General features: G+C 35.3%; 2 protein-coding genes across 3 annotated transcripts in view; one reads left to right on the top strand and one right to left on the bottom strand.

The window, feature by feature from the left end:
* Positions 1-27250, top strand: part of LOC123310576 (tyrosine-protein kinase Btk29A) — a 76233-nt gene that overhangs the window by 10316 nt on the left and 38667 nt on the right. The window contains exons 2-3 of one of the 2 annotated variants that reach the window (XM_044894101.1): positions 18121-18325; positions 18644-18829. In XM_044894101.1, coding sequence (XP_044750036.1) covers positions 18121-18325; positions 18644-18829 — 391 coding nt within the window. Of the gene's footprint in view, positions 1-18120; positions 18326-18643; positions 18830-21190; positions 21310-27250 lie in introns of those variants that run through there. The other variant, XM_044894104.1, reaches the window with a different exon arrangement.
* Positions 4722-14020, bottom strand: LOC123310577 (UDP-glycosyltransferase UGT5-like). The gene is made up of 5 exons (XM_044894106.1): positions 13701-14020; positions 10291-10686; positions 7079-7471; positions 6262-6481; positions 4722-5139 (listed from the first exon to the last, which is right to left on the bottom strand). The coding sequence occupies exons 1-5, from the start codon at positions 13936-13938 to the stop codon at positions 4833-4835; spliced, it is 1554 nt and encodes a 517-aa protein (XP_044750041.1). The 5' UTR covers positions 13939-14020; the 3' UTR covers positions 4722-4832.

The raw sequence follows: 27250 nt of genomic DNA, 5'->3' as shown, positions 1-27250 counted from the left end.
ATAATTGTTCCAAAGGCTGAAAGTACCAACATTGCTGAATATCACGGTTGGTACCCCTAAGTGATGACCAATGCCTAATATTGCGTCGTTGAAAAAGGTCATCAGAATCAGCAAATCGTATTTTGGCTTTTCTTTCAGCAACTTTTGAATATTTGGATCTTCCCAAAATAGTTCATTCACTTCTTTTGTGATGCTCGCAATGCGTTGAAACATTGTGAAGGTATTCGATAATTTTCCAGGGTTTTTCAAACTTTTCTCTGAAATTAAAAATATTTTTGATGACATTTGCTGGAGGTCAGTTGGTAGGGAATTTTTCTAAGACGATAAAGAAACACAATAATATTTCAGACGATAAAGAAATACAATACAACTAACTATCTAGTTGTGTGTGCAGAGTAAGTTTAGTTGTGCTGTACGTGCTTCAAAATAAAGATTGTTATCTATCTATCTACCTAACTATCAAACTATCCTTGATATCTTTGAAACATAGTAATTTTCTTCCTGAAGAGCAGATTTCAAGATAGTACTCAAAAAATAATAATAATATGGGGATTCAAATTGGGTTTTTTTTTCTGTGTCACCATAGGGCAGCATGGACTGTATATGTATAGCATGTACTGTAGATTGCATAGATAAAAGACAACAAATCCGTTAAGTTGATCAGATGAACAAAATAAAAATGGAACGAATTACTGGATCAAGACCTACATTTCCAGATGTAATTCATAAATGGTCAACATATATTCAGAAAACATCACTTGTATTTCTGATGAGTAAAGTTCATTTAAGAAAAAATTCATTTTGGCCAATTTAACACTGGAAATTCAGTGTTGTTTGTCGTCAATAATTGTAAATCACATAAATATTGAATTAATGCGGCCGATATTTGATCAAAATCCATAACTGAACAGATTATTTGTTTTAAGTTCAATCAAATAAACCATTGTATTTCAGGAAATATAAATTCTAATTGAGAATGAACATCTTAATAATATAGGTACATACTTTCTGAATGAAAAATGACGGTTTCTGAAATACATAATTGTGACTAATTACAAATTATCATTCCTGCAACTAAACTGAAGAATCTGAATTTCAATTGATCATTTCTGAATAATACTTGGAAATGGTGTAGTTTTGTGATTGGGCACAACGAATTTAACTGGGAGTTATTCAAATTTTTTCAAATCATTCAGAAAATTGTGAAAATTTTAGTTCTAGCTAATGAACTCAAAAATTTCAGCTATACAGGGTGATTTTTTTGAGTGTTTCATTAGACTTATTCCAGAAAGAAATTGTAATACAGATTCAAGATTTTGGATTTTCGTTTTAGAGTACATGAACACGAATTGTAAAATATTTTCAAGCGGTTTTACCGGAAGCGAATGTAACTTCGTTATTTCAGATGCAACAACCTGTATATTTATACATATTCGAATTATTCTTCCAATTCTACACTGATTTGATGTATGATATGCCACTCAAGCGATTTTTGAGTTATAGCCTGATTATCAAATTTAAAAAAAAAAAATGTCACAAATTAGTGTCCATATCTTCGAAATCAATCATTGTAAGAATTGTTTTTTGCGAAAGTGCGCTGATACTGTTTTTTGTATAATTTATGAGGAAATATTATACAGGGTGTCTGAAACAGGGCTCCAAAGTGAGCCTCAATAAAACAATGATATCCCATTTTATTCAAAGGGCAACCCTATAATTTTATAATTCCAATCGATTGCTCGTCAAAAACTAGTAAGGGTGTCCCAAACATTTCATGCCTTTAGAATCAGTATTTTTGCCGTTATTGAATAATATTCGAATTTCACGGCTAAAGCCAGGTTTCGCACAGACAGATTCATTTGTATGGTTGTAGTTTTTGAAGTAGGCTATATTAGGAATTCAAGTTCATGTACTCTAAAACTAAAATCCAAAATCTTGAATCTGTATTACAATTCCTTCCTCGAAAACGTCTGATGAAACATTTCATATTCAATTGTATGAAAATTATATCTAGGGCAAAGGGTATTTATTAGAAAAAACAGAATTAACTCTAGTAACGCTGCAAACCTACAACCTGATGAATTCATTCAAGGCAAGGGCAACAACACTTGAGTGGAAAATTTTTCCGTAACTATCGCAAGAAAAGGGGTTATTGCACTGATGGTACAGCTATCATAAAAATATCAGTAAAGTAGTATTCTCTAGAGAAAATACAATTTCTATCGAATGAATGATGCTGTGAATTGGCAAATGAATAAGGATTCCCTGAATCCCAAAAATCTGCCACCAAGATCTAATAACAAGTTTAAGACTTGTGCCCCTTTATTAACTTCTCTAGTTACCTTGAAATTCGTAAATAGTCTTCAAATGAATATGGGTCAAATTTTCCATAGGTCCTACAGGGAACGGACTCGCGAATGTCACATGATGACCTTTCCTGATCAGTCCTTCAGCTAGTTTTACTCCTAAAATGCTGTGACTTTTACTAGGGGTACTGAAAATAGATAATATATCCGCTCCATTCGAAGAACTGGCCAGAAATAACACGAGAACGGATAGGATATTCAACAACCTCATGTTGTTCCCACGATTATACCGTGTCGACTGCAGGAAGATTCTTCCATGTAATAATGATATTTTATCATGTTGTTTGGTTATGCCTTTATAACGGGTATCTTGATAAGAAGGCAGGACCTGCTTATTTAGGATACATTCACGTCTGAGTTCAGAATTAAGTTCTATTATTATATGTTTGAGTTTTATATCGTGGAAGGATATTAATTCAAGTTTTTACCTTATCTGTATAAACTGATTCAATTGATTAGGATGTGGCATTCCATTTTGAAAAATAAGCTGAAGTATGTGTTCTAGAGTATAGGGTGTCCCTAATTGCTGGTCACTGAAAGCATCTCCAGAACAGTCAGAGTTAGAGAAAAAATGTTCAAGGACCCCCGAACTCTGTTTTATTTCAGATGTTGTAAAACAGGCCATAAATATCTTTATTCGTTTTCGAATCACAGAGCGTATCTAAAATTTTACTGTTTCAAATACACTGCGCAAAAAAATTAAAGCACATTATGGAAAATTCAAATTTATTCTACAACTGAAGGTGTTCTCAATGATAATTATTTTTATCAGAATTATGCATGCATATGTTATCCACTTTCAACGGTTTTCTTCAATACAGATGCTTTTTCCCAGCAGGAATAGAAAAAGATGATATTATCAGATTTTGAATGTATTGGCTCCATTCTAAAATCAGTTGTTCTCGATCAATCCTAGTGATCAATCGTTTTTCTTTAGTTTGATTTTCTACACTCGATCGCTATGCAACGCGAAACACGCAATTTGACCCAAGAGGAATGTGCCCAAGCGGTAGTTTTGCGAGAAGAAGGTTGGACATACACAAGAATTGCAGAAAGGTTTGGAGTTTCCCATATAAGTGTGTCCAGAATGTTGCAGCGATTCAGGGAGACAGGTATGAATGTCCGAAGGCCAGGACAGGGTAGACCACGGGTAACAACTGCCATTCAAGAACGTTACTTGAGAGTTTCTTCGTTGAGACAACGGTTTGCAACCGCTCGCCTCCTTCAAATTCAGCCTGAGCAAACTCATGAGGTGCAAATTAGCACTCAGACAATAAGAAATCGCCTCAGAGAATATGATTTAAGGCCTCGTGTCGCGGCAAGACGCCCAGCTCTTACCCAAGCCCATCGAAGGGCGCGTTTGGATTTTGCGAGAGAGCATATCCATTGGGAAGAGGCCGATTGGGAAAGAGTTCTCTTCACAGATGAGTCTAGATTCTGCCTCTACCATTGTGATCGACGTTCCCTTGTATACAGACGTCCACATGAAAGATATGATCAGTGCAATTTCCTGAATACTACTGGTTTCGGGGGAGGATCGATTATGGTATGGGGTGGAATATCTTTGACTGCTCGCACAGACCTAGTGGTCGTTGATAATGGAGCTATGAATGCTGATAAGTATATAGGGAAAATTCTTGAAGAGCATGCAGTGAAATTTGCCCCATACATTGGTGAAAATTTCATTTTTATCGACGATAATCCCAGACCCCATCGTGCGCGCATCGTTCAGGAGTACCTTGAAGAGGTTGAAGTCTCTCGAATGGAATGGCCAGCAAGAAGTCCAGATCTCAATCCGATTGAACAGGTTTGGGACAACCTCAATAGAAGGCTGAGAAGTTCAGAAAATCATACAGCTTCTCTTAATGACTTAGGAATCCAACTCGGAGAAATCTGGGATGGATTAGATCAGAACATTTTAAGATCACTCATTTTGAGTATGAACCGTCGTTGCCGAGCTGTAATTAACGCAAGGGGTGGAAATACCAAGTATTAAATCACTTATCAGCATTTCAGTTTCTTGAAAATTGAAGGCATTGAAGAAAATACAAAATAATATTTTTATTCTAGATAATTTGCACAAATTAATTCTGATCTATTTTACAAACGGCTGCACTTCACTCGATCCCTCTTGAAGCTTGAAGCACGAGTTAAAGCATTGAGAACAGTCCTAAGCATAAAATGCGCTACTGACCATCCGAAATTAAGGCATCACAGCACAAAATTTTGTCAGAACAAAAACACAATTGTACTTTTCATCTCAAAATTTCTGTTGTCGATTGTTTTCTTTTTTTTTCTCCTTTGATATTTGACATAAGGATAATAGGAATTAGGGAATGAAAAAATGATCTCACCTAGAAAAATATAATTCGTATCTACAAACTTTTAGAATAATACATCTTTGTCGAAATATATTCTCTGTTTCACTTTCTTTCGTTCGATTTCCTAGTTCTCTCCTATTTTCACTCAAGACTTCTTGACTTTTTTAGGTTTGATACTTTTCTTTTTGGAACCAAAAATCTTTTTCACCATTCTGATAGCAATTTTGATGACATAAAAATTGAGTAGTGCCAATAATATCAAAACAACCGTATAGAAAACATATATGTCGACCATGTATAATTGAAACCAACTTAATTTTGCACCTTGGTTCTTTAGATGACCACCGCCACCAAATTTAATAACGTGTTCTATCCAGAAGGCAGCATTTTCCATAGGTGTGACAGGTTGTTCTCTCATCAGTGCCGATCTTCTTTCCACTGACTGCGCATATCTGAGGGAATGAAAAATTGGAGCATGTTCATTCATTTGTCAGTCTGCTGAAAAATTTCATGATCGGGTATCTAAGGTTCTTCAAAATATACTGTTGAAAAACACCAAGGATGAGAATTACAATATAATGTCTTTACTTCTTTCCTTTTCTCCTAACAAGAAAGGGTAACACAGTGTAGCGAACTTTTTGAAGTGCTACACTTTTTCTCAATTTCGTTTTCATCGCTTCCATAATTCGAAATATATATCGTTTGCAAAAGTAACAAATCCAATGTCTATATCGGCACAAGGAAACAAATGAAAAATTTATTATCCTTTCAGCGACGTTTCGGAAACTTTTATTTGCTTCTTCAGGCTCCAAGAAATTGGAAAACATTCAGGAAGAGTCATAAGGAATACAAACGTCAATAATAAAAATTTACAATAAAAGATACAATATTTCATGTAAGAAAAAAATTCAAACGAAAATGATAGAAACCGTAACGCAATGAGGAAATGATAAAATTTGACATAAAAAATATCACAACAAAATAGGCAATATAGCACATCGAAATTTCAACAACATGAGAAAATTTTGTCATTTCCTCATTAGGTTAAGGTTTTTATCATTTTCGTTTGAATTTTCTCCTTACATGAAATGCTTTTTCTTATGACAATATTGTATTGGCTGAAGGACTTCGGTCGATGGCCTTTTGGATTGTTCCAATAAAGAACTGTTAATAATAATAATAATATTGTATTGTTTATTGTAAATTTTTATTATTGACGTTTGTATTCCTTATGACTCTTCCTGAATTGTTGAGTGATTTTGTTTTCCAATTTTCTGTAGTCTGAAGAAGGAAATAAAAGTTTCCGAAACGTCGCTGAAAGTATAATAAGTTTTTCATTTAGTTCCTTGTGCCGATATAGATATTGGATGAGTTCGCTTCCATTGATTTTGAATGAAAATTGAACAGTTGCGAGAAAATTTAGGAGGTTATTCCTTGTTTAAAAATAGTGTGAGTCTTTCATAATTTTTTTTGAGCAGCCCCTTGCTTAGATACAGCTAGCGTAAAGTCTCGCTTAAAGTGGGAACACACTTGAAAAACTACATATTATATATTGATACTTGTGAAAAACTCACTTAGGATTGTTCAGCATTTCCTTGAGTTTGTTCCTGAATAGCTCTTCAGTAATATCCTTTTGATTAAGAACCAATGCGTAACCAGCTGTTTGAGCTTCTTGCATATTCGTTGCTTGATCGCCAAAGAATGGTATGCCTAAAATTGGTACGCCATGGTAAACGCTCTCTGTATTACCACCTAACCCTCCGTGCGATATGAACAATTTTGTATTAGGATGTGCTGTAAATAAAAATAATATTAGATGAATTGCTACAAATTTTTGAGAAAGTTTCACCATTTCTAAGCTAGCCAGTTCAAATATGATTTAGTATGGGAACGATGTTTTTCAGAATGATGTTAATTTTATTTGTGTTGAAGTTTTCTGACAGCCAAAGTCCAAGCAAACAAATTTTTCTACATATATATCTACAGAGTGTTCTCGAAGGTGAGTAGAACTGGTCAAAATGAACCGTTTCACCAAGTACCATCAATACAACCAGAATCACGTTAAGTTCAATATTTGAATGAATGCATCTTCAACTACGAATATCCAAATAAAATAATAATCGTAAAGTGGTGAGTACTGTTGATTCATTGTACTGAACTCAATGCAAGCTCCACCATCTTGAGTATTTTATGCAGGCGATTTCTGGTGAAATGGTTAATTTTGATACGTTATATCTTTTGTCGAGAAAACAACTTTGAAATAACCTGTATAGATGTAGCAATGGATAATAATACATTTATCCTCCAAGACACAACGAAAAAAGTAATATATTGGGGAAATTCCGAATAAAATAAGCTAAAAACAATTGGAATTTACCACTCCATATTTACCCAATATGTCAGCTTGCGGTATCCATGATTTCACCATTATATTTTTCGGCACATTTTCATGCTTTAATTCGGATTTGAATATAACTTTCATTGGAGCCATCTCTCCTAAAACTTTGAAGATGGCTTTTTGTTGGTGTTCTGGTATCAGGGATATCTTGACGTTACTTCCCATACAAAAGAGTATAGCGCCATGCTTGGCATCGTCTAAAAATGTCTTGAACTCTTGTGGTAGAGGTTTCGTTTCTTGTACATGAAAACCACCAATTTGTATCATGTTTGGTACGTATGGCCTTGCAGGTTCTATGCTCACATGTGAATTAGTTAGCATGATTGATATGTTTTTCTTGAGTTCGTGTATTGGCGGAGAGTTTGGTAGGTGCTTATCCAATAATCCTGTAATGATGTTCTTTCAATTCAATAGTTTTAACTCGAGTTTTAATAATTCGTTGTATTTATTATACAACAATCGAGAACAGTTACGCAATGCTGAAAGAGACTGAACGCAATGAAGGTAATTTATCAAATAAGTAATGTTTCTCTAGATTTTTTCGTTATTTTTTTATATTGACCTGAAGAAATTAATGAATGTCATGCTGCTAATAAAGATGTCAGGTTAAACATAAATTTGTCAAGCTGGTCACTCACACTCTTGCGACTAGGGGCAATCTATTGAGTAATATACAGGGTGCGGTAAAGCAAATTCATGAATTTCAAGGGGCTATAGAATAATGGTAAAAGTTGCAGAACAGCGGTTTTATTTATTCGAATCAGCAGCGATACACTGCAGTCGGGCAGTTTTTCTTGGCATACAGCTCGGATTTCTTCGGTTATTTGCTGCTTGAGTTGTGGTAGGGTGTGAAGCCCCAAAGAAAGAAGTCTCAGTTCTTGAAATCAGGTGGGTTGCTATTGGGGAGATGCGCTGAATTATTTCCTAACATTTTTGGGATTCACGCAGTCAGCAGCACTCAATTCTCGAACAAGCATGATTTTATAAGGTTGGGATGACAAATCCTTATGCAGAATCCTCCTCACTGATAAGTCTCACATTCCCAAAGCTCTCCCATGACTTTGCGCAGAGCGTATTGGTGACTGCTCGACTGCTACTCGAACAGTCTGCACATTTTTGATTGTTCTTTCCGTTCTTTGTTGACCACGTCCTCGTCCTCGTCGTTGACTCACCGTGTTCTCAAGTTGGCGAGGCCCAGCTTTGATTGTGCTTGCAGAGGGGACAGAAACTTTGACAGGAATGTCGACATGGCGCCGACAACGTAGGAACATCCCCATTAAACGAAATGTCATATTTGTAGATAAGGATGTGAAATATCTCTTTAAACTCCCGAATTCCTGAGATTAGTTTGACCCATGGTTGAACCTCTATTGGACAACAGGATTGGAAAATCTGGTTCAGTGGATATCGGTGGATAATTCCATAATCCGCTAATTAAACTTCTATTGAATAATCGCCCCTAAACTCATGCGGCTGTAAGTGCGTCTCTTAGTTTTAGACCCAATATTGGCTGTATTCGGGTTCGGCTTTTTGACAGTCCGAGAATTGTTCTAGAACTGCGCAAAACTGTTGCGCCCTAGTATTAAATCCTCTGCGCTGTTCTAGAACCATTCTCGGACTGTCAAAAAGCCGAACCCGAATACAGCTATTGACAAAACCAAAATCCTGTTAAGTCCGCCAGAAAGCCTTCAAACAGATATCAGCCTGGAGGATGAAACTCTAGAACAGGTCGAGCAGTTCAAATACTTGGGAAGCTTCATAAATACTAGGGCTAACCTGGACGGAAATACATAACCGTATCAATTCGGCATCACGGGCATTCTGGAAGCTAAAGGTCAGAGTGTTTCAAAATCACGACCTCAATCTGAAGTCCAAGACAGCTGTTTACAAAGCAGTGGTCTTCCCAACTCTTCTTTACGGAAGTGAAAGCTGGACGCCCTACAGGCGACATATTAAACAGCTTGAACAAACGCAACAACGTCATCTAAGACAAAAAATGCACATCAGATGGTTCAAATGCAGAAGTCTTGCAGTTCGCGAGTTGTATAACAATTTAGACTCAACTAACGAGGGCCCGACTCATATGGAGCGGCCACATTAGAGGAAGATGCAAGATACAGGACTCCCCAAAATAGCTCTGTATGGCGAATTTACAGAGGGAGCTCGGAAACCAGGAGGCCAGTATAAGCAGTTTAAGGATATACTTCAGTCCCTAAATTAAGTGGAGGTCTTTGGTCCACAGTTATAATGGAGACTCAAGAAGAATACAGCGGCGGCTAGATCTGGTTGGTGACTATCCATGCCCGGTGTGTGGAAGGATCTGTAGGTCACGGTTGGGTCCCTTCAGTCACAGGAGCGCATATAGTTGAAAGTAGCCCTAAGAAATTATAAGTTTGATGGCACAGGGATACAGCAATGATGATGATGGTGATGATGTAGTTCCCAAACTTAATTTTTCTACAAAAATACAGCTGTCAAATATCTACGCGAAATTGAAGAATCTGAAAAAACGTTTATTTTCATAAGGCTGCATTAGTAATCAATTCAAAGTGCACTTCGGCACGAAATGTACCATTCGCAATAAACTTCGGATAAAATACTCAAATGAATTAAACATACAACTGATCAAAATATAAGCATTAGCATCATCCATAGTCGGCATGAAATTTCTTTCCAAAGTGATAGATGCAACTTGCAAGAAATTTTGCCCACTTCGAATTCTGTGCTAGAGTGGAATTTCATTACGAATGGTAACAGAGAATGCCATCATGGAGGTCGTCGGGTCACGCTCTCTCAGTGTGTTCAAGGGTGGTATAGACGAGACTTCATTTCGGGTCTTTCTTTCTTTCTTTTTCTCTTGTTTGGGGTGACTTTCTACTGTTTAGTTTTCTTTTTCTTCATGTTATGTTAAATTAGGATTTTATAGGACATGTCCTTATCCTTTATTAAATTGAAATAAATAAATGATGCCGAAGTGCACTTCGGCCCGCGAATTGGTTACGATTGCAGCTTTACGGTGATTTTGTGTCAATCAGGCTACATGTGCAACTGGGAACTTGGAGAGACTATTTGTTCTTTAGTTGTCTTGTACAGTAATCTACTAGAGTCCTATGATTTATTCAATAGATTGTCCCAGCCGCAGGCGTGTGAGTGACTGCCTTCATTATTATTGTTCTGAAATGGTTCAGATATCGGTGTTCCTCACCTTGGTTGAATCTATCGGCTAGGTGGTTTAGAATCGACGCAAGCATATTTACAGAAACAGTTCCGAGCCTTCCCCAAAAAGTTTCAGTTGAAATACCAAACATGGGATTCGTCGAATAGACCATTGTGGGATTAGCTAAGTAAGAGTTCAATAAGCCGAAGGTACCAACGCAATTGAAAAGTATTGTAGGCGCTCCCAAATGAGGACCCAGTCCGAGCATTGCATCACTTAAGAAAGCCAGTGGAATGACTACATCGAATTTTGGCTTTTCTTCAATAATTTTTTGGATTTCCGGCTCTTCCCAGAATAATTCGTTCACTCTTGTCATGAATTCTATGCTTTGTTTTATCATAGAAAGTGGGTTACTTTCCTTCATAGCACCTAATGGCATTTTTTCTGAAAAAGAGATACTCGACAATGATTTTGGATTCCTAATTAAACTTACAACTTAAATAGTCGAACGAATTGCAACACAATCGGTATTCATGAATGCCTCTATTGTTCAAGATCGTGTGAGCAAACTCGAAACAGTTGATCAAAGTTGTTGCATAAATCGCAATAGGAGTTATACTGTTCTTTAGTCTTTAGTCTATTACTAACTGAAAAAAAAAAACAAGAAAAATCAAGGAGCTCATTGTAATATTCAGATCTCTGATCTCTGCCCCAAACATGAAATTGTCCTTTGACACTATTGAAAAATTTCTGTTTCTCTTTTCTCCACAAATCGGATGTCTGGAAATCTTTCGTTTGGTCGATGCGTTTTTACTACGTTACTACATCTTTAATGGGGCATAGGTACTTATCCATTGCGAAGTAGTGTTTCAAAACAAATGAATTAAATGCGAATGTCATATTTGATAACTTGTGATAATAGATGAGTACCTATGTATAGTGGAGTGCCGTTAGATTGTACGATGATAAAATGTATGAACCCACAGAACATGCCTGAGTTTCGAAATAAACTTACCCATAAAAAATTGTTGGCTTTTTCGAAATGTCGATTTTTTCAAAAATATACAGGGTATCACAAAAGTATCGGAATTGTCAGAATAGCTTAGCGGCAGCGCATTTTAGAGAGATCTTTTATACGTACAAAAGTTTCAGGATTTTGTTCTGGCTCTCAGACATGATCTTCAAGGTCAATTCAAGGTCAAATACGTTTTTCAATAGAAGACCCTATATGTTGGACGCCCAAAATGAAAATAACGAGAAATTTCACGTTCGGATATGACCTTAAGTTATGCCTCCCTTCTGACCTTGGGGCCCCAATAAGTTAAAACCAAGAACATTATCGGAGCGGCAGACATACTACTGAGCATTTCTGGAAAAAATATTGCCTAAAAAAGGATTTTTCTCGACTATGCCATGATGGATACGACCTTGAAGTGACATTGATAATCAAGGGAAAATAAATTAGGTAGCCAACATAATAGCCTGAAAGCTTGGTATCTAACATATTCTTCTGAAATTCGGTACTGGCCTGCTATTTTGCTCTTCTAGCACTTTTGCAACATGAAAGTAAAAGTGACATACTCATATAAGGATCGTCATCCTTGTTACTATCATGGCCCACCACTGAATGTTTTCGAAGTATTTAGGGTTCGTTTGAAACATAGGTCATTAAAAATAATAATTCATATATATTAGTTTCCATATCAATTTCTACTGAAAAGAAGGATTTTTACAGCTATTACCAATACGATACATGCAACTGACCATTTAGGCTCGGATGTTCAATTCAGGTTAAAGCCGAGATTTGAGTTAATCCTGGATTAACGTGACAGATTTGAACGGAAATGTCAAAATTAATCCAGGATTAACTTTAATCACGAATTGAACAACCGGACCTTAGAGCCATCCAGATATATTTATATACAGGGTGATTTATAACTAATGGGACATAGGCTAAGGGCAGATTGTTTGGACCAAAATATGGCGATAGGACCAAATATACCTCAATAAAATATTGCTGTGGAAAAAGATAGAGGGCGTTAAATTTGAATTTTTTTTCGTTTTTTGCTAATAATTTCACTGTATATTTTTTCATCCGTTTTTAAGAAAAACACAATTGAACAGTTCAGAGCATCGGAAGGGGATTTGAAGTAACGATTTATTTATTTTATTTATTAATTTCTACGATAAAGCATAATTGAAAACAATGTAGCATAAAGAGAATAAACTTAAATTAAATGTTCTACGTGGCCTCCTCCGACTTCTATGCCTTTTCTAATTCTTTTAATAAAGGACTATCGAACTTCGAAGAAAATATTATTCTGTCCCCTTATGAAAAATTCAACTTTAACGCCCTTTATCTTTTTCCACAGCAATATTTCATTGAGGTATATTTGGTCCTATCGCCATATTTTGGTCCAAACAATCTGCCCTTAGCGTATGTCCCAATAGTTATGAATCACCCTGTATTGTAAAAAAGAATTTTGAACATCTTTTCAGGACCTGGAGGCATGATAATAATAACCTCATAACATGGTCGGAAAATAGCTCCAAACTTTGTTTTACGATAACTCGGTTAGTTTCCGAGGTATGGGCAACAACCCCCAACATTTTTTGAATAGGGAGGGGATGTTGGATGTGGTTTATTTGAAAAGCTTTTCTATTGAAAAAATTGTTCGTTGTTGCCACGCTCAGTTGGTTTTCACGGAACAATGCCATCATAGGATTTCTTTTTTTTCACAGAACTTGAAAATTATTTTTCTATTATTCAAAACTCTTAGGCTTAGGTTTTTGATTTTGGGCGGTTCAACTGTCTGTTCAACATCACCTTTTGACAGTAAGTTCAATTATTCTATTATTTCGAGGATAACGAACCGAATTTGAACATTTTAACTGGGTTTTGTATGGAACATAAAGAACTTTCAAAATAACCAACACTCGACATCTCTCCCCTATTCGAAAATTTTTGGGGGTTGATGCCACCTTTATGTGGACAAATTCATGATGGCAATTCGTCCCCCTAAAAATAGAAGTTGCTATTTTTTTAATTTTCAAGAATTCTTCGTTTCTGAGTTCTGGGTGGGGTGGGGGTCAAATTTTCGTTGGACACCCTATATACAAAAATACTTGTATTTCCTAAATATCCGAATGTGTGGAGCCCTGAATAGTACTTCTAAACGCAGATCGCAATTTTTTTTTCAAAGTCCGAAACCTATGCAACGAAGAAAATTTATCCAGAAAAATAATTCCCAGATATACCTAATTATCAGGGTGGGTTGATGAATTAAAAAACTACACAGATAATGATGATAATGCCGATGATTAACCAGGATAGTTTATGTGTATCTTGAGATGTCCGCGACATTTATAAAATAAATGATCCAAAAATCCGAGGTTTAATCCTGATGACACCATGATAAAAAATATTGTGACGTTATTCTAACATGTACGATATCTACCTTTGTACTTATATATACTTTTCAACTCAATGCGAGTCAAGTTCTCCTTGGGATCAACTTGGAAGGGACTCACGAATGTAACATGATGACCCCTCTTCAATAAACCTTCAGCTAATTTGAAACCTAAAATAGTATGACTTTTACTCGGTGTAGGAAAGACTGCCAAGATTCTAGACGCGTCAGTCCAATGAACCACCACAAGCACATTAACAAAGAGTAGTATTATTTTCAACCCCATGACGATGTATCATCCGCGACAATGAAACATAAACTAAAACCGCGTTAGATGGAATAATTGGCATAAGTAAAATTTTATCATTTCGTTGGTTTATTTATCTGGCTTGTATCAACTACTCTAGATAGCGACTGACTGTAGAGTGGACAATCGGTTTCGTAGGTTAATTTTGATCAAGATGGGAAGTCTGAATGGATATCCAGTGTTACGGAGATATTGCGATAGGACTATGATTATTATTGAAGAGGATGAATTGACAGCTTTTGATAATTGAACAAGGTCAAAAATAATCGTTTTGTTTATACTATGCATATTTTTCAAACTGATCTTCTCCAATGAATTTCTGGATTGTCTCGATAGGAGGCTGTAGCATATGGTGGCGAATTTTTATAGGCACGAGATTGCTGCTACCACAGAAGAAAGGGTTGTTGCTGCATTATAAACTACGTACATAGTACATAGGTGCAAACACTTCACAGCCAGTTCAACAATCAATATCAAAATTCCTTTGATTTCAAACCTTTATTTATTTTTTCTAAAATATAAACTAAAAGGGACAAAATAGGAAATGAAACTGGCTGTTTGTGCCATTCAAACCAAAAATAATACAGCCAAACAATTTTTTTGTCGTTTGAAGACACGAAAAATTGATGCTCGTAACGATTCCTCGCTCACTTGGTGAAACATCGTTCTTATAAAAAAAACGTTAAAAAAACACTTGACTGTGTTCACTATTTTATGAAAAGTTGACAGAAACAGAAATTCACAAGACCACAAAAAAAAGACTTAAAAAAATCCGAGAAAAAACAGAAGTTGAAAGTGGAGACAACAGAAATTCCAGTTAATCATTAAGGATTGGATACGATGGTAAGGGGAGCCAGTTGTGTATTTTTAAAATTGATTGTTTGTGTTAATCTATTTACTTCAAGAGATCGATCACTCAAACTGGTCATGCCCATGTATTGAGAGATTGGCAAAACAAATTCCCTTCAATAGAAATATAAATTACAAAATACTTTCTCGCATGGAAGCAAAATACGCAATATAAAATATTTTCAAGTCCGGTATTTGAAATATAAAATAGAAAGGCAGTATTTTCATTCAGATTAAAAAATGAGGTCGAGTATAGGCATTTTGGTTAAGTTAGGTTTAAATATTACTGCGCAAGTGTATTGATAGTTAAATAAGATTGAGTAAGAAGCGCTGATGATTTGCACGTTTGTGCAAATGGGATTTGGAGGAGAATTGGTCCAGAGGAAATGTCAGCAAAACGATACCTATAAGACTAAACGACACTGCAAATACAAGAGCAGATTTTCAAAATCTAAGTATGATTTATAGCAACTTGTTAAATTTATTTAAGAACAATCACCAATGAATTTGAATAACGCAGTGGGATAAAAACAAACAAACAGTATGTTCCGAATTTGATTTGTGAGCTTGATTTGTGCATTCTAGTGTTTTTACGCCTTCACTGATTATAAATTTTAATTTGGTCTTCGTGATGCTGAATCGTTCTCATTTTATCTGTTACATCTATGTCAATTTTAAAAAACTGCCAATCAAGGTCCTCCTTATTGTTTGTCTTTACAATGCACAGTTGTGTTAAGGGAATTTTATATTGTTACAGCCCTGAAAAAGTTGCAAAAATCCAAGGAAACGTTGGCATGATCGAATAAGGATTAAAGAAGCCCTACTGGCAGATATCGATCACGTGATCGTCTTAGGCGAGTAAGGCGAATCTTCTTACTCTGTTAATGTTGCTTTTGCAAGATGAAATAATAGGAAATTACGGTTATGTAATTACTGATTTGAGGCTTGCTCAGGTCCTCCTTTTTTCAATTTTGATTTGGGGCTACTCCAAGACTTCGAATAAAATTTGCTTAAAATCAACAGTCTATTGAACTATTGTCATTCTGATGTGCCATTACGGAAGATATCGGCATGATCAATATAACCTTGTTCACATGTGACTACCTAAATGAATGCACCCCATAATATCACCCTAAGTTTCCTTCCCACCCTTTCATCGAAGTATAGTAATTCATTTAATACCGGACTATCCAAACTCCGTTGAATATAGGGGATGTAAATACACCCCCTACGATCTTTTCTTCTAGGACCCCATAGATAGAGGGTCTGGACGAAAATTTGGTGCCGTCGCCGTTGCGACGCCGTAGTTTCGCGCACGACGCGTGTTGCCTTGTTGTCGAATGCTCAATTCCATCATTATTTCATTTATTTGATAATTTTGATTTTTGGAATTTTAAACCTATTACGGAATTCTCTTCTTCGATCTCACACTTTGAGTTCTTCAATAAATAATAATGAAAATTTGGATTGAGAACAATTGGAAAAAAATTACAGAGTTCTCCTGTGAATTGTGTAACGTTTTGGATATCTTTGAATGCTCATTGTATAAGTCTAAGAATAAAGGAATTTATAAAAACTACTCGAAATCACAAGAACATGAACTTAACCTACACTTGTGTGCCCTTCAGGAAAAATTTCAGTAGTGTGTAAAAGTCAGCTGATCCGAAGTGAAGGAGGAAAATTCACTTTGCATTTGATCGATAGAAAATTTTTGCATAACGTTTTAACAATCTATTATTGTCATTATATTATCGATATTGTTAATTTTGATTCGTGGATAGGATTATTAGTTTTTGAATTTAATTTTTTTGTGTTAAAAATGGATAACAGAAATCTTCATGTCTGTAATGTTTTTGATTTAATAGTTTTTGGAATCTTTAGTTATTCAATCTTTTCATATCTTTCATTCGCCATACTCATTGGGTTTTTTTGGTATCTTCTATCCATATTTTGATGTAATTGCAACGGTGCATCTCATCGTTTCAAGAAATCAAAGTTCGATAAGAGGTCAGTCTAGGTGTCAAGAGAACTGCGGAATTGGGTGTTAAAAAGGCAGATAATGTGGCAACGTTGCAGGGTGGTGTCGGGGTATGATCCTTTGCGAGTCAGTCTATACATTGAATCGCGTTTTATCCTCGTGTCCGGGCGATGCATTCGTGTAACCTTCATAGTGATTTGCAACAAATTCACCCTATCTAAAACGATAAGTGAATGCAGGGTTATCTTCTGGTAGATTGCAGTAAGTGAATAAAGTTTTCCTTTAGCTGGATGATTCTTGCTGCGAATTCCGTGTGGTTTTGCATGCCTTGAATATCTAAATTGCAAAAATATTTTGAGGTCGACTTACAATCATTATTAAGAATTATGCATGTTTGAAATCTACAAGATACTTCTAGATCATTCATGTTCTGACTGGATAGACAGAGCCTCTCAACCCAGAGCTGTTTTCGGATTAGGGTGTGTTTTAAAAATTATAATACCTAGTATTAGTTTTCATCGAGGATTTTCTTTTGATTATTCATTTTTGATCCACAAAGGTTAATGTTTCGTTTTTTCAAGAGTTTTTGTCCCTAAAATTAGACTCATCATAGTTCTTTTATGTTTGCCTGTTCGTAGTCACTATGTCACAAATTTGGCACCTTGTTAACCCTTATTGAATTGTTGGAGATAATATTCTGACGGAAACGTGTTCCACAATTTTCTACTTCGGTGAAAGAAGTATTTCTGGCTAAAGAGAAGTTGTGCTGCGTGAGAATCGGGCAGCAGTTTGAATCATTTTCTACAGCTGAGCGAAGAATCTATAGAATAGATAGTGAAGATCAACTGAGTTTCAGTCTACCTTCACCCACCTGAAGAGGCTATTGTGACGTCGTGGTTTGACAACTCATTTTGTTAAAATCCTATAATCTGTTTTTAGCTCAATTCAGATCTACACTTGATCTCTTTAACGGTGGATTTTCTAATTTGGTTTACATGATCACAGTCGATGAAACATGGGAATACAGCTAAGGTCCAGAAAAAAAAAGCATCAATAGTCAGATTGGGTCTTTGTTGATAGCTTGGCTCCAACAATATTTGTTCATGAAAAAGCAGAATTATTATTTTCAATACCTACAAGTGCAGAAGGCACATTGAAATTCTAAAGGTGGCCATTCACAATCCACCTTATGAGAGGAATTGAAAGAGAGCAATTGATCTACCTCATCCAAAGCTGCCATTAAAATGATAAAATGTTCAGATGCAAATATTTCCTTAATTTAGAAAAGTTATGTATGTCTGAGGTAATTGTAGTAATTCCGATTTTTTTTTCAGAAGAGGAAAGAAAGGGGCCGTGTGGAGCTGCAACAAGTGCACTCGATCGAAGCGGCTTTGGTCGTTTCCAGCCCCGAAGAGATAGGTTTTCCAGGGGAGCTCTTCGCTTTCCAGATAGGATACCAATCGGATAACGACTACACTCTGTATCTCTTAGCATTCAAAGATGAGGATAGGGTAGATTGGATATTAGCTCTTAGACAAGGTGAATTTTAATAGTCATTTCACTTTATATCTCTTTTCAGATTGAAAACTGAACAGTTCATTCGTCGAAAAAGTCTTATGAAGATTTTAATTGTTAGTTAGTCACAGGCCAATTTTATTTTCAAAGTAGGGAACTTCATATATTAAATTGAGGAGTTTGTCATGCACTTTCTCGCCGAAAAAGGCCACTATTAATAGTATTATGGGTGTATCGATTAAAAATATATTTTTGAATCGTTCTGAACCTGAGATGAAGTATGCACTTTTGCATGCTTAACAACTAGATCTTGATGATGAACTTTTCCTTTTTCATTTTCAGCTTGTGTGAACAATAAGACTTTGAAAACTCGGTTCCATTTTGGAATTTGGAATGGGAAGAAGTGGAACTGCTGCAAGAATAACTACAGGGATAGCATAGGCTGTGAAAACTCCACTTGGCGCCATAATAAAGACTCGAACGATAATAGAGATAAGGATAGTGATAAGGAAAATAATCTTGCAAAAAGTGAGTAAATACATCATAGATATCGAAAAAGATTTGTTCCATTATTATTATTTCTATTATATTCGAATTGTATCGGAGATAAAATGTATCCTTATTCAAATGACATAACTGCATGATAAATATTGGACTTCCACGAATAATGATTCTAGTGTTTAGCTCCATTTTTGGTTCTTGATAATGATATATCTGGAAAAATTATAACTCTTTCTTCCATTCATTGGAATGATTAGGGGATAGAGATGGTTTCATAAGAAGTGTAAAGAGAAATTTCGGATATATTAGTTCAGGTCAACTCCAAAGAAGGATTTTCGAGGAGTTAATTTTTGATGTTCAAATTCAATGATTTAGAGGTCGAAATCCTTCAGAATCAGAAATCAGAATCAGAAACGACACAGAGTAATTCAAAGCCAACTGCGATGTAACAACCATTTATAATGACCCTGTAGCTTAAAGTCACACTATCGCACATTGGCGTAACTATCATAAAATAAGGCGGTGCCGTGCAATAAATTCAAATGATTAAATTCCCTCAACCACTAACACGACTTACTCCTACTTCTGGTAGTATCTTCAGTCCTTCCAATGACATATTCATCAGTTAAACAACATCCTCGCAGGAAAGTTTAAGTTTATTTCAATAATCTTCTTTTAAACTTTGTCCATTGTCTCTGATACGCTACTGCTAACGAACCCAGTTCGATCAATTGAGCTAGACCTTGCCAACCGTCATCAACTGGCTCTGAACTGAATTGCTCCTGATTTTAGTTCTTCTTGCTGTGTAAAACCAGATTCCAACTTATCTCGAAAAGCTCAATAATGCCAACAATTGGGAAAATTGTCAAGTGTGTTCTCCCGAGAATTGCATAATACAGTATGCAAGAGTAGGTACATGACAGATGAACACAATACATATATTTGTGAAAATTATCAGTCCTTGAGAACGGACATTGTTTTGCTTCGTAGCATTTTTGGTAAAAAATTTTAAATTAAACATTCTTCAAACTCTTGAGACAAAATTATTTGCTAGATGGCCCCCTGAATTTTGCCCCTAAGAATAATCTCCCTTTTTATCTCAGAATCCGGCCATACGAAATTCACTGAATTTGGTACACAGGATTTTTATGGTATGCGAAATCTTATGGTGTTACCTGTTACCTATGGACCCCTTTAAGAAACTCTTTACTGGGCCAAAATGTCTTTGGAACCACTAAACATTAACCGCCAATTTTAATTCCTTGAAAATTTTTAAATCTTTGGAAAGCTCTATTTATTGAAAACCCTTTAATTTTTTGATGATTTTAAAGACTCGTTTGGAATTCTTCTTGAATCACAGGTGGCCAACGTTCAATCACATTATCAGATCTTTCTCAAACATCTTGAGTTTCACGAAAAAATCGGAAGAGACAACAAAGTTTTTCAATCGAATTGGCTTTCTATCGGTTCAACAATTTTCGAGGAATTTAAATACGAGGTTAATGTTTAGTTATTCCAAAGATATTGTGGCCAAGTTAAAAATGTTTCAAGAAGCTAAATCGCCAAAATAGGTAGCAGTGGTATCACTATTAGATTTCGCAAATCATAAAACGCCTGTGTACCAATTTCAGTGAATTTCGGATTCTGAGACAAAAAAAAATACTAATTTTAGAGGCGAAATTGAAGAGGCTGTAACTCTGAAATAGTTGGGGCTGTGACCAAATTGTTTTGGATCGATTTACTCTATAGATGGAACAGAAAGCAAAAAAATTAAAATATTCAACAGAAGAAACCTATGGACATGTACGACCATTTTATGATTTTGGGACTTTCTGGTATTCTTACACAGGTCAGTCTTGTTAAATACTGAATCATTCAAACCATAATTTTGAGGTTATTCATCCGAAAGAGACAGTTCAAGACTATAAAAAACCATTAGGGAACAAGAAAACGACAGATTTGTGAACCTACAGTTTACAGTATGTGCATTGTCAACTGAACACTCCTAATGTTTTCGACCAATTACCATATCATATACCATATATCATTAGATATGATTGTCAAATAACATTGACATCATTATCTGCACTACTCAACCTTAGGCAATGAAAGATTGAGAAACAGCAAAGAGGAATCCTTAAAACTTGTCAATTCGAAGTTATTAAACGCGAAACGGAAACCGAACATAATTGAGGTCAATCGACGAATAGGCCGATGGTAATAACCGATAGTTTAGTATTCCGCGCTACCAGGTAAACTCGCATCGAAGCCGACAATTTTCCCGGCACATCATCCGGAAAATCTGATACGATAGAAGTCGCCTCACGTTGTTTCGTAAAAATGGGAGTGCGGGAATATCCTGCCGAGGAACTGTCGGCCGGTAACTTCTTTGATTTGCGCCGAACAAGGAGGTATGTGATTGCCGTGAGCCCTCAGGCCTGTCGCTGCCGCTCACTTTCGTCGAGTGTTAGTTCTCGGGATGTTGTCACTGGATATCCTATTGTTGGGTGAGTGGATACAATTATTATTATTGCAATAATTGGTAAATTTGACAATTTTGATTATCTTTGCGTGCCTAGGCATCAGAAAGTCTTAAGCTAAAAGATATACAGGATATATTTAAGGGGCGATTTCTTGTCAAAAATAGTGCGGATTCTCCATAAAAAATTTTTTGAGTAGCCCCTGCTTAGATACAGCTTCCAAAAGAAAAGCTGTCAATTGAAATGCAAATTTTAGTTCTTCCCAGAAACCCGAAAACTGAAAGATATGAAATTTAGCAGACATTCTATAGGAGCCAGAAGGCTATTTAAAAAAATCTGGTGGTTTTCCGCTATAATTGCAGGGGTAGAAAAGGCTACCCTTAAAATTTCTTTCGCAGGAAACATTTTTTATTATACATATTATAACATTGAGATGTTATAATAGTATGTTATATTGATAATATAATATGATATAATTGATAAGCATTTTCACAAATACTTATCAAGTCAGTTCTTATTTTAAATGTACACAGCGGGTTTAAAAAAACTTTGATTTCCTGATGAACGATTTGACAGAAACCGGAATGAAATCATTGAAAGTTTTTCCAAAGATTATAGAGTAGTAGTAGTAGTAGAATGATAGGAAACGCCCTCATATCTCTAGTACTAAAAACCGACTACATTTTAACATCTCAACTTCTGAATATATTGAAGGAGTAGCAATTGAGAATCTTTGAATGGACGTATAGAAGTCATAAATTCCCCAAAATGGGCTCTTCATGCATGGGATACTTTCTGCATACACCATTTTACATGGATGAATAGTTCTCAATTGACTTGTAGTAAAATGTTCACTGCGCATGGTATAGTCACTAGTGTTTTAGGGCCATTACGCCCGGAAAATTTTATCCACTTCGGAGCACTGAAAATAAAAATCCATGTTATCAGTTTTAATACTTACATTTCCATTTTCCTTAGTAAAGTAGAAAACTTAATTTCGGAAAATCCATTTCATTCGATCCACAGTTCTTCCCCATGCAATAATTTTCGAACAGTATTTAGAGGTTTTCACCAAGAAATTTGTAAAAAAAATCTTTGATCTGAAATCTTACATCATTTCATGTTTCTGCAAATAGCCCTCGAATCAATATTTCAACCACTCTCAGGGCTTCAAAACACATTTGAAACACAGTTGGCGCTCACTTCACTTTAATCGCTTCGTTTCCCATCTTTCTACTCTATATAATCTTTGAGTTTTTCTTTCTCGAATATTTTGAAGAAGTATCAATTCAGAATCATTGAATGGATTAATATCGATTATAATTTGATGTGAGAATGATATTCTGAATTCGTACAACTGAATTATCGTTTGAGAACAAATTGACATTTCATCCGTCAATCAAGCGTTGATTTTATGAAAGTGGGGGTTAGCTTTTCATGTATAATTCGGGAGAAACCCCTACAAGGGTTGACTGTAGTTGAGTTTTTGGCGATCCTAACTTTTCTGTCAGAAATGGGTGAACATTGATTTTCATTATGGAGATGATTCATAAAATTTTGACTTTTTCCTCTTATTGTGAGCAAAATCACAAACACATTATTGAAAATATAATATAATTAGGATACCTCTGTTCCGTAGATAGAATTAGAGAAATGGTGGAATACCCCTTTCATTTAATTTGAAAATATCATTTTGTGGGTTGTCTTTTGAACTTCTCTGCTGAAACTTCGAAAAACTCAAGGTAGTCCCCATAGGATAGTTATGAATTTTCATAATCCCGAAAATTAGCTTTTTCTTCAATTTGTTTTAGCAAATTTATCATAACATTTTTTATGAGATTTTTGCGGCGGCGTCATGCTCATTAGCCGTAAAAGGATCGTTTACATCTCAATACTGCCAAGGGGGGTCATAATTTTTTACGGGCTCGATTCCAAAGGTTCTTGCTAATCTCACATTCGAATGTACTTTTCGGGTTCTTCGAAAGAGCATAAAAAATATATTTTACAATGCAACATTCACATTCAGAACGATGAAAATCAGGCTCCATTCACGAGATTGCCTTACATGAGTCATGTCGAAAGCAGAGATGAACAGATATCGTATTTTTACAGAAAAGTACTCCATATTTTTCGCATAGTCTCTGACTGCACATCTTGTATGAGTCGTCACGTTCGTAGCAGGTTCCTCTCACCAGATGATACTCACGTTAATGTCGTCAGATATAACAGAGATTGTCGATCGTAACTTCATGTTGAACTCGTTTCGTGTTTTGAATTGGAGATAACTCGACAATGAGTTCACGACAACCAGAAAATTAACGTGACGTTATCCGAATTTTGTGGAACTTGTGTGAACGCCAAAGTTTCATGCGGGTTCGTCTGGTTCTAATGGGGAATTTTCCTCGATTTGGGTTAACACAGCATTTGCAAGTTTAAATTGAATAACTATGAGTTTCATTCATGAATTTTTCAAATGCACCGCGGAAACTATTCAAAATCATTCTTTAAATTTAGGTTTCAAAATTCGAATCGCTTCCTTTCTAGTTTACGATTTGGCAACAGCGCCTACTAGAAAATAAAAAGAACAATGGCTTGTTTATAAAATAACAGCTGTTGATTTACAGCCCTAATAAGGCGCATACTCACTGTCGAGCCTCAACAGCAACCGGCCATAAAAATCCCATAAAATTTTACGACCTTCCACGTTCCTCGGAGTCTTCATAGACAGCCATCCTTGTCTATCTCATCAAGATAGTATATTTGTTTTACTTTATTATCAAAGCATATCTTCAGTCGATATTGCCTACTTGTGCAATAGAAACGAAACGCTTTAAATTTTAAATACTCATTTTTATTTTCCATTTTTGAGTATTTAAAATATTTTTTTTTGGGAAACGGTTGAAATAGTTGTTTCAAAATGTGATGTTTCGAAGGTATTTCATAAAAAAATACATCATTTTTGTCAGAAGGAGTATTCCCTATTGTAATCAATACAAAAATCAATCAACTTCGGAAGCTCACCCAATATTTTCCCGGAATTTTAATATCACTGTAGTATACTTCGTATTCGAATGAGTGAGAAATCAATTTTTCTCAAATTTCGTCATGAATCATGCATTCATTCTTAAAATTTGCTCACAAAATTAATCCAATTCCAAAAACGTCGCAAATTCATCCAGTGGCGTAGCTTGCCTTAGAGGGGCCCTGTATCAAAATGTGTTGAGGGGCCCTAAGGAAGGGTGAAGTCAAAATTAAAGTAGCAAAAAATGTTCGATTTGTATCGAAAAAATTATATGTAGGTACTTATAATTAAAAGTTCTAACTCATACTTGATGCGAAAATAGCAAAATAATATACAAACAACATAAAATGATAAACAAACAAATAATAAACGAACAATACAAAAAATTAAAGATACACTTTTCTAGCCTTTATTTCAGCAAATCTATTTATCAAATCAGCCATAGCTGATGACGATTTCAGTTTTTTAAGTTGCTCTCTGCCCTCTATTGACAATAAGGACCTGTCTGAAAGCCGTTCCTGTCCCATAGAAGTCCTCAGATAATTTTTTATGAGTTTTAATTTTGAAAAACTCCTTTCAGCGGTTGCAGTTGTAACCGGAAGTGTCAAAAATAAAAGGCATGCAGTAATAACGTCCGGAAAACTGGATGCAAGGCTATTGAATTTTATCGGGACTAATTCTAAAAGTTCTTTGATGGCCCGAATTTTCTGAATTTCAGATTTTAAGTATTCGTATCTATCTGAATGATCAATTCGGTGTAATGAACGGGATTTTGAAATGAATGGTTGTCTTAGCAGTTATTCTCAAAAATGCTATTGTGAAACCTGTAAGAGGTTTTGGATAATATTTTCAGAAATTTTTTGCGTACAGACATTCGGGGGCCCCTAAAGCCTGGGGGCCCCGTATCACTGATACCGCTGATACCGCGGTAGCTACGCCCCTGAATTCATCATATAGTCCAGTATTCGCTAAGTTACCTGTAATTTTTCGCTCTAGTTACTTACTTCAGATCATATAATGTATTATACTTTGCTCCAAAGTCGCAGACACGACCTCGACCACTAGCTTCTATAGCTACTTCGACTAAATGCACGTGGAAAAAATATCCTGCTCATTAAAGTTTCAGCAATATGGTTTGACATTAACTTGCTAGAGTTTGAGAAAAATTTCATTTTACAACGGGGTTACACCTTTATTCTCAATCCTCTTCTTGAGTTATTCGGAGAAATCTGTAGCTTTAAATAAACCTGCAGTAATTTGGAATAATGCCAACTTTCTGGAAAGGGGAATTCTCCCCTGTTAACCGACTCATCAATTCATTTATTCACAAAACCTTGTTTTCATATATTTCACCAAGTTCGAAAAAATACCCTGTTTTCATTTAAATTTCTTTTGAATGTGTAGTTTCGAGGATAATGTTCAATGCGTGAGAATCTTCTGAAGTTTGGAAGGCAGTGAAAAAAGCGGAAAATGGAATGAAAATTGAGGTAACGTATTCGAAAATCGAACTGATAAAATAAATAAGATAACAAACTATGGCTTTTGATTAAATTAGGAAAAACCTAATCTAACCTAACTTAACCCACGAACTAAACCCGTTTGAAATGAAAACTAATGAATGAGTCTTGAAAATTCTCTCACGATGCTTATGATGATTGAAAAATAACCATAGTTCAACCAAAATTGAAATATCAAATATTAAATTTCGAAATTCATTTTCTTTTCAATCCCGAAGAATTTGTACATTTTTATCTTGATTTTTTGTAATATACAGGGTGAGTCTTCGACTCGTACAAATATTTCAACAGTAGATTATTGAGGTCAAAAGAAACAATTTTTTCCTTCATCATTTTTTCTGAATCGGCTCGGTTTGAAAGATACAGGCTGTTGAAAAACCATTAAAAAAATTATTTTTAGTTCTATCTCACAAACAGCTTCATCGAATGAAATGAATTTCAGAATATAGTTTTTCATTTATTTGAAGAATCTTTTCCGAACACAAGATATCCAGTTTTCTCATTATGACCATTACGAACCATAAAAATACTAAAAATTTTCAATGAAGGTATTCTTCATATTTTCTCGTTTAATGCGCCGTTTTCGAATAATTCAATGTTCAAAAATTGAAATGTTTCGGTGAAATTTTAAAAATTGGGTAATTGGCTGAATGAAACTCTGTTTGAAAGATCCACAGATGTGTACTGTCAAAGATTTAGCTGGTTATTCAGAAGGTAATTTGATTTTTCCAGTGGTGGGACAGCTCATTATGAAAACTTAAAATGGCTATATTTTTATCAGAGCCGAATCAGAAAAAATGCTATAGGAAGAAAGTGTTTCTTTTGACCTCCAGAATCTACTGTTAAAATATTTGTACGAAACAAAGACTCACCCTGTATGGTGTAAATGAAAAGTTGGAAAAAAATAAGGGTTGATTCCTGGTCAACAAATGGTGTGGGTGCTTCATAAAAACAAGTACTACTTTAAGCGAGAAATTACAAGAGTACTTATTTTTTCAAAATGAATCAAGCCATCAAAAATAATTTTTCAATTTCAACGGTATGTATAATATGAATAAGAAAAAATTTTTCTTGCGAAACAAATTTTAGTGGTGCCCTTTTCTACAATTACAATTCTACCAATATAGAGGAAAGAGGAAATAGAACAATATAACAAAAATCTTTAATATGATGAATTGTGATGAAATTTCAAGAAATTTAGTTAACATCTGGGATTTTATTTATTATTAAAGCATTGAGATTCGTTCTTCACCAATTGCTCGAAGATATATCTATAACACGATAGGATCGAAATTTCTCAAGAAATCTTGGCAAAATCAGAACATCAGCCTTATTCATATAGTTATATAAAATGGAACTAAAGTGTTAAATAGTTAACACCATGTGTTTCCAAGTAATGCAGATTATTTCCAATGCTCCCTGAACTTTC

Source organism: Coccinella septempunctata, chromosome 3 (genome assembly GCF_907165205.1).
Source record: "Coccinella septempunctata chromosome 3, icCocSept1.1, whole genome shotgun sequence".
NCBI lineage: Eukaryota > Metazoa > Arthropoda > Insecta > Coleoptera > Coccinellidae > Coccinella > Coccinella septempunctata.
The sequence above is the reverse complement of the archived record's forward strand: the minus strand, read 5'-3'. Positions and strand labels throughout refer to the sequence as shown.